General features: G+C 35.1%; 3 protein-coding genes across 3 annotated transcripts; all 3 read right to left on the bottom strand.

Moving 5' to 3' along the window:
* Positions 1–2,617: 2,617 nt before the first annotated feature.
* Positions 2,618–3,223, bottom strand: TRIADDRAFT_16509 (uncharacterized protein; the record flags this gene model as incomplete). Its single annotated transcript, XM_002117639.1, has 1 exon — positions 2,618–3,223. A coding segment is annotated over one exon (606 nt), but the record flags the coding sequence as incomplete, so codon positions are not given.
* Positions 3,224–6,876: 3,653 nt separating this feature from the next.
* On the bottom strand, positions 6,877–7,491 carry TRIADDRAFT_16382 (uncharacterized protein; the record flags this gene model as incomplete). Its single annotated transcript, XM_002117638.1, has 1 exon — positions 6,877–7,491. A coding segment is annotated over one exon (615 nt), but the record flags the coding sequence as incomplete, so codon positions are not given.
* A 2,918-nt stretch (positions 7,492–10,409) lies between these two features.
* TRIADDRAFT_32870 (uncharacterized protein) lies at positions 10,410–14,172 on the bottom strand (the record flags this gene model as incomplete). The annotated part of the gene is made up of 20 exons (XM_002117637.1): positions 10,410–10,506; positions 10,589–10,694; positions 10,779–10,897; positions 10,993–11,194; positions 11,279–11,360; positions 11,462–11,587; positions 11,678–11,728; positions 11,826–11,970; positions 12,064–12,161; positions 12,244–12,405; positions 12,482–12,633; positions 12,733–12,811; positions 12,910–13,012; positions 13,114–13,181; positions 13,276–13,335; positions 13,461–13,490; positions 13,561–13,725; positions 13,818–13,904; positions 14,002–14,070; positions 14,137–14,172. Coding segments are annotated over 20 exons (2,037 nt in total), but the record flags the coding sequence as incomplete, so codon positions are not given.
* Between the last annotated feature and the right edge of the window lie 4,743 nt (positions 14,173–18,915).

The raw sequence follows: 18,915 nt of genomic DNA, 5'->3' as shown, positions 1-18,915 counted from the left end.
CCCAACTAAAGCAAAGTAATGTCAGACTTCATAAATCTTTCTATAATCCTGCATAAAAAAGGACCAATTTAAGTTAATTTATAAATTACAACAATAAAATACGGTAACTCTGTCACGAAAGAAGTTATTTCTTCTCAGCCTCTATATAACACCTGTCACAAATCAGCTTCGTGACAAAGATAACGTAAAACAAATCTTTAAATTACTACAGTCTCCGGGATTCAGTATCCCTTAACTACCGCACAAGAATTTAGACGCCTTTGCTTCTACGTTAAAACAACTATAAAACCCTTTTTTTTATTCAACTATCTGCCGAGCTTAAATACCCTTTGGCAGCAGCTAACATGTATGAGTCATAGCAGGGCATGAAATTTAGCTCAAATTGGATAGCTAAATTAGTACAGACAGTATTCATAATTTGGACATGTACTAAACGATTCTAGATAATTAAGTTATAGTATGTCCACACACAGAATTATTTATGATATCATCTAAAATTGAATATCTTCAGGATGTTCATCACAAGCGTTACAAGATATAACACTATAATCAATTAATATTAGTTACCTTATGAGAACTCTTACCATAATACCGTTTAATTTACTGTAACAAAAAATAACCACAGTAGTTCTTACTGTAAGGCATTATTAGTTATCTCCATATCTAAATGTTAAACACTAAATTTAATCATTTACTCTTCACGGCGGTTCTTATCGTGACAACACCGAATATAAATAAGTCAAAGTTACCATATCAAATAAATTCGATGAACATGATTAGTTTTTCTTTGACAATGACAAAAACAGAGATATTTATTCTTATTATAAAAGGTATCGCAGCAATTATCCACTTTCATAAGATCATCTGAATAATTATTAAATTATAAAGTATGGTTAACTTCTACTGGAAAAATTAAATTGTGATCTGTGTTAGCGGTAGCGATAGCGTCTGTTTTTCTGTATGCTCTCAGTCAACTGAAGCGAGATCGGCAGCTAAGCTTCCACGTGAATATCTACCTATATTCTGATTTCTCACCACCTTATATACTGGACAAATACAGTACCTATACTGATCTAGTTAGGAACAGAACTAATGCCGTTAAGTTCTGATAAGGTTGCAATACAACCGATATGAATACAATACAAGAAATCATATAATTAGATACAGAGACGCTATTACATTGTATAACTAGCGTCTGCGACCTCCTAATTTTCTCGGAGTTTTTATCGGAATTGCATCGAATATCTTGATATTGCGCCGCCATTTGCAGCTAGGAATTAAGAAACCATATTCAATCGTCTCTTGATCAATAGCTATATAACCATCGGTTATATAATCTTTACCATTTATTTCTCTACTAAATTGGCTAATTTTGTAATCGGAAGTTTTATACCATTTCCCATCTAGACTTTGCATGTAGCATTCGTGAAAAATTTGAGTGCGGTAGACAAGTAGTTTCCTACGACCATAAAGCAAACGCATTGAAAGATTTGATGCTGTAATATCATAAACGAAATTCCAAGTATTATGTATAGGATCATATCTTTCAAATGTTGTAATTAATTCTTCATTATCATCTAGATCAAGGCCAATATAGATATAATTATCAACAACAACAGCTTGGCAGCATTTACGAGGAGTATTTAGTGATACCACTGCTTCCCAAGTCTTGCTTTGTCTACATAGTTTCCATACTTTGTTGGAACATTGACCATCCTCATTTAAGCCACCCATAATATATATCTCGTCATTGTAAATGCAAGCAGCAAGGTAAGCTAAGGGTTGTGGTAAGTCAAAACCCCACACTGGAACTGTCCATTCAGCGTTTCGGAAATCGAATGCAATTACTGAATTCAGAACTTCTTTCTCTGCGTCAAAAAATTGAATACGAGCGCATGATATAATTAGAATCAATTTATAATCTATCTATAAACAGTAAACATTCATAACTGAAGGATTAGAAAAGGCAAAAAATTGTCAAAGCTTTTAGACCACTATATTAATTCATAGTTATAATTTATGGAGGTTTATGTTGCATAGGTAGTATGATAATAATTGCAATTGATTTATTTGATAAAAAAATATCAGATAGTTTAGGTTTAAATTTATATCGTAGATAAATGTAGGCGAGATAGAATTTTGATGTCGAAATTAGACAAGCATTACAGCTAATTCGGCGCCCAATACTATTATTGTATGGCCATATTTTTTACTGGCCAAAGATTATCGATAGACTAAATTTTTTCAATTTACCTGCATTCATGCCTCCAAAAACAACAATTTTATGACCAACACAAACAGCTGCATAGGTCAAGCGCACACGCTCAAATAATGTAAAATCTTTAACTTTATCTGAAGTACTGAAATTAAATCGATGAAGAGGATAGCAATTGCAATTTATTATACCATGTAAATTATAACAATCTGCTTTCATACTGGCTGCGTGGACTAATGTAACGCCAACAAAATCGATGTTTTCATAGTACATGCGTGGCTTCGTCGATTTATCGAAATAATTTTCAGGATTTTGTCGGTAATTTTGAACTCGCCGTATCGCATTTAAATATTCAAGCGAATTTTCAATTTCATTCATATACCTTTCATCTATGGAAATTAAAGATTCCGGCGAAATGTATGCTAAACGCAAATGACATAAGAGAGATACTATCAATTTTTTCCTACTGGATGTATCTGAATCTATCCAAATATTAAGAGATTCAAGTATCTGATCTTCATTGATAATATTAAGATAGTCACATTGTATTAATTTAACAAGTAAATTATACGAGAGATCCTGAAGTGATTTAGTCTTGATACATCTAAAGAAATTGTCAGTGATGTAAGCTAGAATTTCATCATGTAAATCTGGCGCATGATAATCAGCAAAAGTTGCTAATTGACAGCAATTTCTAGCGTTTAAGATGGTGATAAAGTAGCAATGGCATTGTTCCTGTAATTCCTTGATAGCCCATTGTAGTGCTAGCGCATAGACTGCCTGAACTTGCGATAATTTCATTAATGTTAACTTTAGCACATAACCATAAATGTATTTAATAACGATCGATGCAATGCTACAATCAATCTCAATTAAGTTAATTTCTGCTTTGTCCTTTTCCTTAAAATCACTAGTAAACATAGTACGAAAATATTCACTATGTGCAGCTAAAATGACTCGATGGCATAAGAAGCTACGATCGCCAATAATCAATTTAATATCCGTAATACTAGATTCTTCATATAATTCTAAATAACTTGGAGAGACCGAAACAAAGGCTTTAAACACTTCCTCGTGATCTTCAACAGTGACTGACTCGTTATTTTCCTCCATATTCCTTTTCGTTATGATCCGTTCTAATCACCGCTGCAGAGATATAAAATAATAGCAAGTAAGCTACTTGGGACACCAAATAAGTATAGGAATTTCCTCCTGGTTTATAGGTTATTAATAGCGTTTTACCTGCAATAAGCTATAAGTATATAATTTATCGCTCTTGCACTAATCGTTCTATCTTAGTACAGGCGTAAGGTGGCAGTTTTTTATGTGCAAACTGTTCAGTTCAGTTTGTTTGAAGACTATTCATCAGCTGCATTCTTATTTATATCGTAGCTGTACCTCATACTATTGCCTTTTCTAATATACTATAGTCAAACGAATAATTCGTAGTCATAAATTATCTAAAATCGGCTGGATGCTTCCTGATGGGCATAATTATAGTAGCAACTCGATATGATAACAATGTGCCCCATTAAATATCCAGCAGCCTAGCGTAGCTACTAGGCAACCAGTAGAGGATGCCCTTCCTTCCTTTATAACGTTAGTCAAATTGTTTCCCATAATTAATTAATTATCAGCTGAAAGTCTACTAAATATTTTTCTTCCGAGTATACCTGTTCGTTAATGCGATACTTCATAACTCTACTATCTAAATAATTAATGATTAAATGGTAATTCAGATTTAATACCAGCTCTATCGTGTAAAAATTATCAGAATCATTATAGGTAGTTTATCAGCCTGATAGTCTAAAGTTATCAATATTACAAAACGACTTCTTATTTCAGTTCCTCCAAATACTGTAGAGTTATTCCCATGCAAAAATTGATGCTAGACATTTAAAACCTTCATCGTTGCTACCAATAGCACACTTGTACGCAGTTTATAAACAGCTATCCTGTTTTGGCATTTTCTGTTCTTCTGATATCTGCGAATGATGAAGTGTATAAAGCTCTTTCATTGAGCTATTGTGCAATGTTTTTCTAATTAACAAAAAGAAATTTAGCTTAAGTTAAGCTATGTTACGGCTAATTTAATAACGATAGATAGTTTTCTCTGTACTGTCGCTTAATACTATCGCTTTAATATATCTCAGAAAATGACAAAATTACTTCTTTTTCATATTACACTATGCAGTACTGATTTGAACTTCCTCATCATAAAAACAATCTCGGTTACGAATCTTTACAACCACAGGCATAAAATATCATACTTATACAACTTTGTAACTATCAGTTATAAAATGTATGAGATGCAATAAATCATCTTAATATGCTGTAAAAATCACTATTTTCCTAGTTAAATCTTCTTTATATAAATTTCCAATAACAGGTAACGGTAAAGTGGACTTTATTACATCATAAAAAGAGATTCACGTCGATCAGTTAGGATAATAAATAGTATAATAAGTGGCACTCCTCATCATTTATTTCTCTAATTCGACATCCTTAGCATCTCTCCGTACTTCTTATATAGCTACCTATTTACTTTAATATCATAAATATTTATCCTAATACAACAGGTTTTATACTCTATATTTTATACTAACACTTGCACACATGAAGGTAGTTTTTTGTTTTTTGTTATAAATTCCTTTCAGCTTTGATTCTATAACCGTCATATACAGAACTTTTTCTTATAACATAAAGGATGCTCAAATCTATCCATGAAAATCACTGCTTCTTTGCTCTTCATTTATTCATTAGCTATTGTATATACAGTTACTAATATTGTTGCTAGAGTACTATGATATATCGAACATGTAGTCAAATTACCTTTTCATTAAGACTTATTGCAGATTATATCAATTGCGAGTCATTAGCGAATGCTAGATCTTTAATGGTTAATCAGATTATCTACATAACGGTTGGTCTTATTTGAATACTAACTAATTTATAGTGTAATATCTAGGATTGTAAGGAACCAAACATGCATTTTTCATGATTAAATTTAGGATCATGGTAATTAAGAGTGAAAAAAATTTCAATACTTTCAATAAATTTAAATATTATTGTATCTTACGGGTATATTAATATTTAAAATACAGTTTCAGACAAGTAATCGAAATAAACTAGGCTCCATTCGCAACCAGTAACAACAACAGAGTTATTAATGGTATCGCAGCGATTTTTCATCTTTGAAAGAGGCCAACTATACGTGTATCATCCGATATATAATTATACAGTATGATTAATTTCTATTGGAAAAAATTAAATTGTGATCTGCGATTTGCTTTTTTCGGAATTTCTTCCACAGGTTTGACATTATACTCGCATTTACTACGTGGAATAAAGAAGCCATATCCATTCGTCTTTTGATCGATAGCTATATAACCATCGGTTATGTAATCACTACCGTGAATTTCTCGACTGCATTCACTAATTTTGCTTTCGGAAGCTTTATACCATTTTCCATCTACACTTTGCATGTAGCAGTCGTAAATACTTTGACTGTGATAGATAAATAATTTACTACGAGCGTAAATTAAGCGAATGGAATGACATACAGTCTTAAGTTCATAAACAATATTCCAAGTGTTAAGTAGAGGATTATATCTTTCGAATGTTGTAATCAATTCCTCGTTATCATCTAGACCGCCACCAATGTAGATAGAATTATCCACCACAACAATTTGACAGCATTTACGAGCAGTATTGAATGGTGCTACTGCTTCCCAAGTCTTGTTTTGCCTACATAGTCTCCATACTTTATTTGAACACAGATTATTCTTGTTTAAGCCACCCATTATATATATATCATCCTTGTAAATGCAGGCTGCAAGGTAAGCTAAAGGTTCCGGCAATTCAAAACCCCACACAGGAACTGTCCATTCAGTTTTTCGGACGTCGAATGCGACTATAGAATCCAGAACTTGCTTATCTACATCAATAAATTAAATATTTTAGATAGCTAATTTCATAAGTTATCTATCAATGGTGATTATACAGAATGACAGCATTGGAATGGCACAGATTCTAAAACTCTAGAATTACTGTGATGATAAATAAAGATATAGCTCAAATGTCGTACAGGCTGAATATAGTCGATCGCATGATCTTCCTGAAAAAAATTATCCACGACAAGGCATGTGCAATACAGTAGATACAGTAAATATCATCATCGTTATACGAAATAGTATTCTAGTCTCTAGATTTAGCGAGAATTTAAATCCTGTACTGTTGTTATAATTACACACTGATAGAGGTTAATTCAATCTACCTTCATTAACGCCTCCAAATACGATGATTTTATGACCTACACAGACGGATGCATAGGTTAAGCGTACACGCTTGAATTGAATAATGTTGCTGGTATCATCAAAAGTACTGGAATCCAAGCGCTGAAGTGAATAACGTTTATTATTAATGATACCATATATATTGAAGCAATCCTGTTCCTTTTTTGCATCGGTTACGTGGATGGACGTAACGCCGCAATAATCAACATTTTTAATGTACATGCGGGGTTTTGCTGATTTATCGAAATAGTTTTCCGGAATGTGACTGTAATTTTTAACTCGTCGTAGCATATTTAAATATTCAAGCGAATTTTCAATGACATCAATATATCTTTCTTCTATTGCAATTAAAGACTCAGGCGAAATATAAGGTAAGCGTAAGCTACTTAACAAAGATATGATATATCTTTTCTTCTGTGATCTATCTGAATCAATCCAGATACTGATGGATTCTAGTAGAGAATCTTCATCTGTCACATTAAGATAATCACATTGTATTAATTTAATAAGTAAATTATAGGAAAGATCTTTGATCGATTTAGCCTTTATACATCCGGAGAAATTTTCCCTGATATAAACTAGAATTTCATCACGTAAATTTGGTGCATGATAATAATCGGCAAAAGTTGCTAGTTGACAGCAATTTTTGGCATTCATGATGGCAATAAAGCAATCATGACATTGCTTCTGTAATTCCCTGATTGTCCATTGCAAAGCTAGTGTGTAAATCGCCTGAACACGCGATAATTCCATTAGTGTCAATTCCAATTCATGACCATAAATGTACTTGATAACGAGAGAGGCTATCACAGGATCAATCTCTACTAGGTTCACTTCTGCTTCGTTCTTTTCTTTAAAATCACTCGTAAACATAGTGCAAAAATATTCACTACATGCAGCTAAAACTATTCGATGGCATAAGAAACTGCGATCACCAATAATTAATTTAATGTCTGTAAAACTGGATTCGTGATATAATTCCAGATATTTCGGGGATACTGAAATAGCAGCTTTTATTGTTTCCTTGTGTTCTTCTTCAACGATTGAGTCCTTCTCCATTTTTTTATTTCTGTTCTTTTTGATCAATTATAATTACTTTTCTTAAATATACAGAGTAAGAACAAGTTAACTGCTTGTGGTACCTAACAGTTATACTTTTTTCTTCTAGGTTTTTAAATAAACCTTAACGGCTTTTTTCCCCGCAATAACGCATGAATTAATCACTCCTGTATTAATCGTCCTATCTTATTACCGATGTAAAGTACCGGTTTGGCGAACAAACTTCTCAGTTTGTGTGAAGATTAATAAAGATCAATCTTTATTTGTGTCGTAATTGTACCCCTTACCGTTACCTTTTCTAACATATTATAGTTTAAATAATATTTCGTAGTTATAATCTATCGAAAACCTCCAGGATACTTTCTAACGAAATTAATTTATGGCAGTAAATCGACGTAATAATATATTTCACCATTTAATATTCAGCAGTCGAGCGCAGTTACTAAGCAACGAACAGAGAACGCCTCTCGTTCCTTTATTATGAGAAGCAAATCCTTGCTCATCATTATCAGCAGGGAATCTGCTAAACGCTTCCATTCCAATGGTACGTGATCGTATGCACGTCGTAACTCTGTGGTCTAACTAATGCCTGATTAAGTTGTAATTCGTATAAAAGCAATTCGCTAACTCTTAGAAAAATTCTGTAGTTTTGGAATTGAAAATATAGTAGTGCGTAGTTATAAATAGAGCAAAACGTTTTCATGTTTCAGTCACTTTAAGTAGATATCTTCATGAAACTAAAGATGTGTAAAATCTTTATAATTTCCATCAATGTAGACTTGCACCTAATTTATAATATTCTATCCTTTTTCGTATTTTCTGTTCAGCGATATTCATGAATGATGGACAGCTCTTTACTGCAGCAATAATACAATTTACAACAGGGAACTTTACCTTATGTTAATTATACATTATCGTTAATTTTTAATATTGATAGCTAGTTGTGCCGGTAATACCGTTCTAATAATCTGAAAAACCAAATAATTGTATCTTCTTCAGAGTCTAACATGTTGCGCTAGTTTGAGCTTTGTTATCATTAATTCGTTTTGAGTTACAAATCTTCAACGGGATTATAGCATGCATTCAATGATCATTCGTATATGATGTAATAGTTCAACTGGTTCGCAACTATCAGTTGTACCAGGTATTACAGCTAACAAGTCATCCTAACATGCATTTCTGCAGTTTTCTACTTAGAAACGAGTTAACGCATGCCATAAGAATAGTTATCTTAGATGTAATAGAAAAATAGAAAAATTGTGCCATGAACGACTAGATATGTGTATATTACTAGTAGTCTACGAATGTAACGCGTATAGCAATACCGATCAGGAGGTGCAACTCCAACAGTATATCGCTTCACTCTCACATAATATAGACCCACTCTCATACAAAGAGTCACTACCAATGCTATCAAGCAAATATTCTCCAGAAATATGACCCTTATATAGCAAAATGTGTACGTCTTTCCTCTCACAAATTAACCTCAGGAGAATGAACAAAGCCTTAAACGGAAACATGTTTATTAAAGACAACTTTGAATATAAGTCATTTTACTTAAATCAAAAATTCTAACGATTTTAAAACCGCTTCGAGCATTGCCAGTAAATTCTAAACTGAGTCGAATATTTATAAATACATATACTGGAGTGATTTGTCATTTTGCCTCAGCAATTTCTGCTAAGAGCGATTAATTGCCGTTAACCACGTTTCATATGCAGCTTCATTTGGTAAACGACGGATAATATTTAAACATTAAATTTTTACATTTACTATTTGGTAGTCTTTCCAACGATGATTACATATTAGCTACCTTTACTAAATTTTCTAATTTTAAAATAGTCACGGTACCGTCTGTTCCAAATCGTATAACACCATCTTCGTTATCTATGTTGATCAATGTTGCCACAGAACCTCTATGCTCCGATTGTATGATCATAACCTACACAATTTAATTAGAAAAGTAAGTTTAGTCTAATGCTAACAAAAGATAAATTCTATTCTAATCCTGTTACAACGTACTTTATCGTTCTTTTTAGGGATGACTGGTCGTAAAGATAACTTTGTAAATTCGCGTTCTATCTTTTCATCATATAAATAGACACTGCAGCAGTCCCCCTACAATAACAATAATTTATTAACATCAATTTTATACTTTAATGCCGTTGTAATGATAAATACTCAACGATAGTTAGATCAAAATAATGCTTACAGAAATGTTTCGTATTCCTCCTCTTTGTCCCAAATGCTTGTGTTGCTGATTTACAATCGAATGTCAATAAAACAAGAGGTTAGCTATGAAAACTAGAAATAATACTCTAATTCACACTGTAAATGGAGCAATCTTATATTAGCATAGTTGATTGAAAAAAAATTTTTCGTATACCTCAGATTTAACTACTTCTACTTCTATACCAATAGTATGCCAATCAGGAATGGCTGCAACAATTTAATGTTTGTTAGTTTTTACACAAAATCATACAAGAATATATTGCATGCCTGGTAATCTTACCTCTGTCTAATTCCACCGAAGGCATACCGGGTGTTGGTGGATTGATAGCAGGAGATATTGGGTTCATAGGTGTCATGGGGTTTGATAACGCCGGCGATGCAGTAGGAACAGAACCATAAGGTGAATACGAAGTTTCAGATGAGTACACGCTACCAATTGGTGTGTACGACGCAGACATGTTTGGCGGTGTATTTGGATATAATCCGGGAGAGTTCGCAGAGTAAGCGCCTATAGAACAATTGATTGTATAGCATGTCTCTTATTACAAACACTAAATACAGTATATAACTAGTAATCGCACATCCAAGAGTACTACGATAGATCATTATTATTTTATCCAACCTGGCGTTACTGGATTACTATGATATCCTTGAGGCGATGGATTTACGCTGTCTGTGTTATAATCAAAATCGTCCTCTGTTCTGCTATACTTACACAATTGGTGAATTTAAGAAATGCCAATCAGTATCTGAGCTACTAATTTTAAATTTATATCGATAGGCAAACCTTGATGGAGTATTTGGTACTTTCGGATCCCACGCACTGGAATAACTTGGTGTTCTTGAACCATCATGCATAGGTGTTTGAGAACCATAGCGAGGAGTCCGATTGCCTAATATGCATATGATGAACCATTACCTTGCAATTATCACTACATTACATCAATCAACGTTTTTTTATCTCCTAAAACACTTACCATCATAAAGAGGCGTTTGAGCACCATACATAGGGGTTCTTGATCCATACATAGGAGTTTGACTTCCATAACTAGGAGTTATTCCAGTTACACCACCAGCACTTTCCTCTTTCCCGTCTCTAAATGTTATGCAGGCAATGGTACATTGCTTAAAATCATATATTAAAGGCTCAATCTAATTAGACCTGCAACAAAACAAATACAACACGCGTACTTTACGACTACCACTCTGCTGCGATCAACAGTGATTGTTTTGCATGTACTATGCAATTCTACACGGACGGTTGTATCTGTGGCGTCTTTGGCAATTCCGATATAATTCTTGAAAGGTCCTTGGAATATGCGAATACTCTGGCCAATTATAGGATCGCGTCCTTTCTTTCCCCGACCTCTACCTGCACCTGGTCCATGTCTCACTCCTAATATCGTTCAATTATTTTAATCCAAGCGAACAGTGATAAAGTTATAAGGTAATGTTATGTGAGCAATCATAGTTAAACCTTGCACTTGAGGATGAGCTGGGCTAGTGATTCGAGGTGATTGCGGGACAAATGGTGTTCTACTGTCACCGTTATCTTGTCGCTATAAAATTTTTTATGCATTGCAAACAGATGAAAGTTGTACCAAAATCGATTACATCATTTTATTTATACGTCATCATAAGTAAGTAAGTTCGTAAATACCTTTGCACTGCCAGCAAGTATTAAGTGGCGACTTCTGCAAACAAAAATGCCACCATTATCTGGAAACATTTTAGAGTATAAAAATACAAAACTTCGAAACAGGTGCTTGACTTCAGCTTGCTGTCCCTGTAGCAAAAGAACAAGTTCGATAATCATAAAGAATATATTGTATACATATGAAAAAGCAACACAGCAACCTTCTTTATTGGTACTAACGTTATGAGGTCCATCAATGACTTTGACGATATCTTTAATATGAAGTGCATTCTACGCATTACAGTAAGTGAAAAAAATCAATTAATTAAACTAATCATTTATAATGAGCAAGATGGCGTATCGCTGAAACTGACAAGGTTATAATTACCCCGTCTCCATCCAATGCAACTGCATTACGAGAGTCTCGCTTTTTAGAAATACTTTGCGGCTTAACTTTGACAACTTTGCCATGCATATTTAATACAGCCATTTCTTCTCGTAGAACGCGTACAACGCAACCCACTGTTTGTGAACTATTTAGAACAAGAGAGATGGCTTTAATTAATTATACTTACAATTTAAGCGTGGGACAACGAAAGCAACCTATGCAATTAAATGACTCATACTCAATTTGAACTAAATCGCCAAGCTGAAAATGACCAGAGGAATCAATACCGCTGCTAATTTCCGTACATAATTGTACATCACGCGTGAGCACCTTTACCTAATGCAATAAATTACAATTTCAAATTTATAACTTTATTCTATTCTAGAGTCGCAAAAAATTTTCGCTTCTTCATGATTACCTCGTGCATTGTCAAGTCGGTAAACAAAACTAAACCGTCATCTTCTTCATTAACCCGAACCACAAGACCAGTATCTCCTTCAAATTTACCTCTAACAACTTTGACGTGCTCTCCAATTTTGAAAGTTTTGCTTACTTGATCAAGGCGAAATTCTAAAGGTTCCTACAGATAATTACGTAATTAACATTAAGTCGATATAACAAATTCCTAATCGAATTAAACAGCTTTAAATGCGAACCTTTAAATCTTCATGCTTTGGCATCACTGTGACTATATCCACATTAATAGCTATCACCTCACCGAGTAGCCCTTTTAAGTCACCATTTTGTACCTTAATAACGTCACCAGCAACAAAAACTGGTGAATCCTTGTCCAGAATGGAGGTAAGATCTGTAAAACATTTAACGAATATGTAAATTTATTACATAAAGCAATATTTGCTTTTTCCAATAAAAATGAGGAAAAATTAAAAAAGGCATACAATCCAACCTTTAGAGACAGCAACTGTATCTGGGTCAAGTTCAAAATTTTCTAACTCAGTAAGACTAGGAATGACACCTTCCGCATTCTATGTATGACATATCATTTAATTCAATGCAGACTATCATTAGTTACACAGAATTCTCGATTTGTATGATTTTAAATTAAATGTTGACATTTTCTTACAATAGCAGACATGGCCATGGTTTTATACATAAATCCCTCCCTAAATCGATTTCCTTCAAACACTAAATATCCACCTTCACTAGTAACTTCTCCATTGATTGACCTATGAACATTTACCAACGATTCAATCAAGTTTATTTAAAATAAATCATCTGATCACATCGGAACTGTAAATCTTTATTCATAAGCTAACATTTATCACACCTTATCAAATCCATATCAAATAGTTTAGCTTTTGGTCTTCCTTTTCTTTTGCGCTTTTCACCATCGTGCTAAAAATACGAATTAAAAACTCTTTTTTCAATTCTCAATTTCAACGGTCTAATTAGTTTATTATAAAACCTGCTCAATAATATCCGTACGTACAGATTGCTTCTCTCCACGTTTACGGGTTAAATCAATTCGAGGAATCATTTTTAACGTGACCTAAACAAAAATATGATAGAATATTAATACACTATAGTATACATTTTTACCGCATACAATATTCTAGGTAAGTATTTATTGGCAACATATTGCGATGACAGTTTCGTCTATGTTACTTTAATTACCTGATTTCGGTTGTTATCTACTTTAATAACCTAAAAAAAATTGCTAATGATTAGTATAATTATGTCATCAGCGTTGATGGATTATACAATTAAATAGAACCTTTGCAATATCATCTTTATACACTCCACGCTTAAGTCGAACCCAACCATCCGCTTGTAAGTCAGGAATACTCTTTACAACTCTTAAAACATCCGTCATTTCCTTAATAGGTACCATCTGTTGTTTATAGTATCCCAATCGAAGGTAGCCGATTCCTTCTATTGCCTTATAAATACATACGCATGTACTTCAGCCTCAGCAACAGATCATTTATACGCGTAGTAAATCTCAATCTCAATCATGAGTTTCGATCTAACCTGCTTAACATGATTCTGCTTGAAAGCTTCGACGTAAATGTAACCTTTCAATCCTTCCACAGCTACCACAGATTTAATTTGCAATGGCTACGAAGTGCAAAGATGATAACGTCAATCCATCACAACATCATGATAAATGTCTAACTATGTCAAGCACGTAAGAGCATTTCTAAAGAAGGCTTACCGTCCCTTTAGCTTCAAAGGAAATAAATTTATTCATGAGGGTTATTGCAACGGATTTTTCTTCCCCAATCTATTTGGAATATAGGAGTATAAGATTAGGAAACATTGAAGGAAAAGCTTCAATACCACTCCGTACCTTGCACTTGACCATCCAAAGATTTGGATCCCTAATAAGGCAATGCGCGAATACATAACGAGTTTTAGATGGTAGTCCAATTTCAAATCATTCAGTAATTCGATAAGATACACTCTTACTTTATGTCTGGTAATTTACTCTTTTGCTTCACCTCATCCGGATGATCACTTAGCCTATCATAAAGAATAATGAAATTACATGCCACCAACTATAGTGTTGCATTATTTACTACAACGTTCAACTCCAAGGTCAATTGAGTAATAATTAGTAAAAGGGTCAACTTTTACGCTGTCTTACTTGGTTCTATCCGTTGCAGCATATTTTCGACGATAATATTCATTAATTTCATTTTCTTTCTTTTCGCTTTTATAGTAATTGGAGCGGTTAGCTTTGCAAATTTGTTAGAATTGTATGTCGCTCAGGACTATATTGAAAAGTATTATCACTATCAAGAAACTATCCTAATGGTCATACCTTAGCATAAGATCAATATCTCTTCGAAACTATCAAATAATTAATCGGAAGAAAAACAAGTTTTTATCGATAATGGTTATTGCAAATGTATTGTTGAACAATATCAATCAATATTAGGGAAAAAGTCGACACAACTCTATTCTCACTGCACACATATATACCCAATTGTTACGGTTACCTTGATATCGTTTTCTTTGGAAAGAGGTTCCACATCCACTATACAAAGAAAGAAGATGGAATAACTTTTGATTACAAACGACCGTTAGCGCAATACAGTTCGAAGCTAAGTGTAATATTAACTTGATGGAATTTAATCGAATGTTGATCAAGTCTATGAAGGAACCTTGAAAGAGGAATTCCAGCTAACCTGCTTGATCAATTATTTCTTCGGCACCTTCCTCCCATTCCTCATCATCTTCATCATCCTGTCCATCATCGACGTCTAAGTGACAAGATACGCGTATAATTATTCATGGCTATGTCCTCACGACAGAACTTTATGAATACAATTGAGCGACAACATACGCACCTGCTTCTTCAATAATGAAAGCACTTCTCTTCTTTGGTTTCTTGCTTTTCTTCAAATAACTGTCTTCATCTTCATCATCATATGATTCATCATCATCCTACGGTCAATGGAATATTTCAATTTCTTCATGGATCAATGCAATTAGTAATGATTATGAGTGGCTTGTTGCGTTGGATATCATCCTATTATCGTATCGTATATGGTCTTGAAGACTATCAATATTCCACTGGGAAATGTACAATTGATGATGGTAACGTTGATCAATCGTAGTTCTGCCCTACATACGTTGATCTATCTTGCCACTGTTTTTCAAATGTAATGCTAGTACATGGTGGCAGTTGAATTGATCATGACGATCAGACGTTGACTTTCAGGTCATTTGTAAGTCTGCCAATGTGCTACTCAATCCATGATACAACGCTATCGTTGGCTATTGCTGTCAGTGTAGTAAGATGTGAGCAGTAATATCGTTTGGACTCTGCTGTCGTCTTATGCCTTCAACTCGGGATTAACTTAGCGTATTCAGCTAAAATAATGACCGTCACGGTCAAGACTGGGGATCGCTGATACCAGCTATCAAGATCGGCTTGGACTTGATCGACATTTGTATGGCGGGCCCTATAAGATGTGAGCAGTAATATCGTTTGGACTCTGCTATCGTCTTATGGCTTCAACTCGGGATTAACTTAGCGTGTTCAGCTAAAATATGGACCGTCACGGTCAAGACTGGGGATCGCTGATACCAGGTATCAAGATCGGCTTGGACTTGATCGACATTTGTATGGCGGGCTCTATTAGACGTTATGATATTCGATTCTATATTATTCTTCACTACTGTACACTACCACTCTAAGTAGTAATCCTACACCATGGACTTGATGTTGTCCATGTCTAGCAACTGTACAACGACGCCGTCCTATTAGCCTTCTTCTGCACCAGTCTATCGTTGGTTTTGACTGGTCCAGTAAAGGATGACGGGAAAAATATCACTCCTTGCCTATTCATTTAAATCATTTCTTGGCTGTCATCCATGACTATCTTATTTCTGCACGACTCAAGAACTGAATGGGACGACTACCACAGTCAATGATATCCAAACTAGCCATTCCACTCTCAAAGTAATAGGTATCAAATGCAATCCAAGCAGACTGTACAATGTTAGCAACCGACATGATTCGACTTACCAAGTCCTCCTCGTCTTCTTCATCGTCCACTTCGTCTTCTAGCTCTTCTTCGCCAGCAGAAAATTCCTCTTCACTCCCAGACATTCTTTCTTTCCTTTTTCCTTCAATTTCAATCAATTTAGATGCAGTTTCTTGACTATTCTAGCCTAATTTTTCTCTGCAAATGTTCTCTAGCAGATTGTCAATTTCCAACTCAAAGCTTTCCAGCCAAGTCGATTACACTGGCAATTGCAGTTGGCAGTCACTCGACCATATGAAAACGTACCAACCAGTAGTGACACTTTGTTGGCGATCGATCGATGGTGTCTGACTGTATTGGAGAGTCACTCGACTTGACTGTATGAAACGTCTTAGTGAGTGAGTTGATTGCACGACAATCGTATGCGGGATTCACTTTTCCGCTGGTTACAGTACTTTCCAAGGGTTCCCTTTCTAGCGCCATACTGAACTGTATTGTACGGTGTACAGTACATACTTAGCGGTACTGTACTGTACACTACGGTACTGTAGGTGTTGAGTAAACTGGTGATGGCGGATATACAGCACCCTACTAGAGGCAGCTTGAGGAGTGTGATGGCGGATATACAGTACAGTAGTTAAGCTTGAGGAGTGTAATGGCGGATATAATGGTAAAATCGGTTTGGTTCAGGTTTGATTGATGTCAAAGCGGTTCAAGTTCAGGTTCTTATATCGACCAAAAAGGTATTGAATCGAACCTTTCTCAGGTCTAGTTGGACCTCGTTGATTGCAACTTGAATTCTGCAAATTGTCCATTTTATTGTATCAACTGAAAATTGCAAGGTTGATCTCCAATCCTACATATTGGAGTACTGTCAACTGTGTTATTTGCAGTTGTGCAACATGGACTCTCAATATTCTACAGTACAGTACTGGAGGAAGCTTGAGGAGTGTGTATAGTACTTGTAGTCAAGCTGTTGGACCTGGTTGATTGCAACTTTCATTCTGCAAATTGTCCATTTTGTTCTATCAACTTTGATCTCCAAGTCAGGTCTATCTCCAATCCTACATATTGGAGTACTGTCAACTGTGTTATTTGCAGTTGAGCAACATGGACTCTCCATATTCGATAGTGATGTCAAGCTTAGAAACTCGGCAGGTTTTGCTACTCGATAACTGCAGTACTGTTTACTAGTTGCATCCCTGTCAAGTTGTTGACGGTGGTATTTACAATTGAGCGATATTGAATATTTGATACAGACGTCAAGGGTAAATACTCGGCAGCTTTTGCTACTCGATACAGTATGCCGGTTGCATCCCTGTCAAGTTGTCGACGTTGCATCCTCGTCTAGTTGTCCACTGTGCTCTTTGCACTTGGACGATATTCAGTATTCGATAGAGATATCAAGGTGAATAACTCGGCAGGTTTTGCCGCTCGATACCGCATGCTAGTGGCATCCCTGTCCAGTCATCCACTGTGTCATTTTCCATTGAGCGATACTCCATATTCGATAGCCATACATTGCAATCTTCAAGGCTAAAACTCGTCAGGTTTCACTACTCCATACAGTAGTGGACTAGAATCCGCAAAACAGATGTCGTATCAAGACATGTAAAATCTTGACGCCATACTCCAACTGGCTTTCGACATTCATGACATCCATTTTACATCGCCTGGCCTAGCAGTAACCCAACAAAAAAAACAACAACCACTGTCATCCAGTCATCCACTGTGTCATTTTCCATTGAGCGATACTCCATATTCGATAGCCATAGATTGCAATCTTTAAGGCTAAAACTCGTCAGGTTTCACTACTCCCATACAGTAGTGGACTAGAATCCATAAAACATGTGTAAAACAGATGTCGTATCAAGACATGTAAAATCTTGACGCCATACTCCAACTGGCTTTCGACATTCATGACATCCATTTTACATCGCCTGGCCTAGCAGTAACCCAACAAAAAAAACAACAACCACTGTCATCCAGTCATCCACTGTGTCATTTTCCATTGAGCGATACTCCATATTCGATAGCCATAGATTGCAATCTTCAAGGCTAAAACTCGTCAGGTTTCACTACTCCATACAGTAGTGAACTAGAATCCATAAAACATGTGTAAAACAGATGTCGTATCAAGACATGTAAAATCTTGACGCCATACTCCAACTGGCTTCGACACTGATGACATCCATTTTACATCGCCTGGCTTAGCAGTAACCCAACACTCCGAAAATAAAATTTTGTCAACTACTTTACACTATTTCCTCATACAGCAATCAACAAGACAGATTGATCCATGCATGATAACAGTACAGTCGATAGAAAGACAGATTCTATCCAATCCCAAACTCTTGCTCCATCATTCGTAGCCATTAGCTATTGCTGCCTTACCTAATTCGTAAAACATGCATAACAGATTAGTCAGTCAAACTGTATGACACCAGGGTAATCATGCAACAGTATCCTCATCGATGCTGTAGAATCTTGCGGGTTGGGTGTACTTGTATACTGTAGTCAGACTGGCAACGCTGCACTCTTACTGCAAGATAGAGTTGCAGAAGCTGTCCGATCGCAAGCCAAGGATCAAGGCAAGTTCTTCTTCTTCATTTTTGAGCGATAATTGGTAAAAT

This window comes from Trichoplax adhaerens, genomic scaffold (assembly GCF_000150275.1).
Source record: "Trichoplax adhaerens TRIADscaffold_27 genomic scaffold, whole genome shotgun sequence".
NCBI lineage: Eukaryota > Metazoa > Placozoa > Uniplacotomia > Trichoplacea > Trichoplacidae > Trichoplax > Trichoplax adhaerens.
This window is presented reverse-complemented; position numbering and strand designations above follow the sequence as displayed.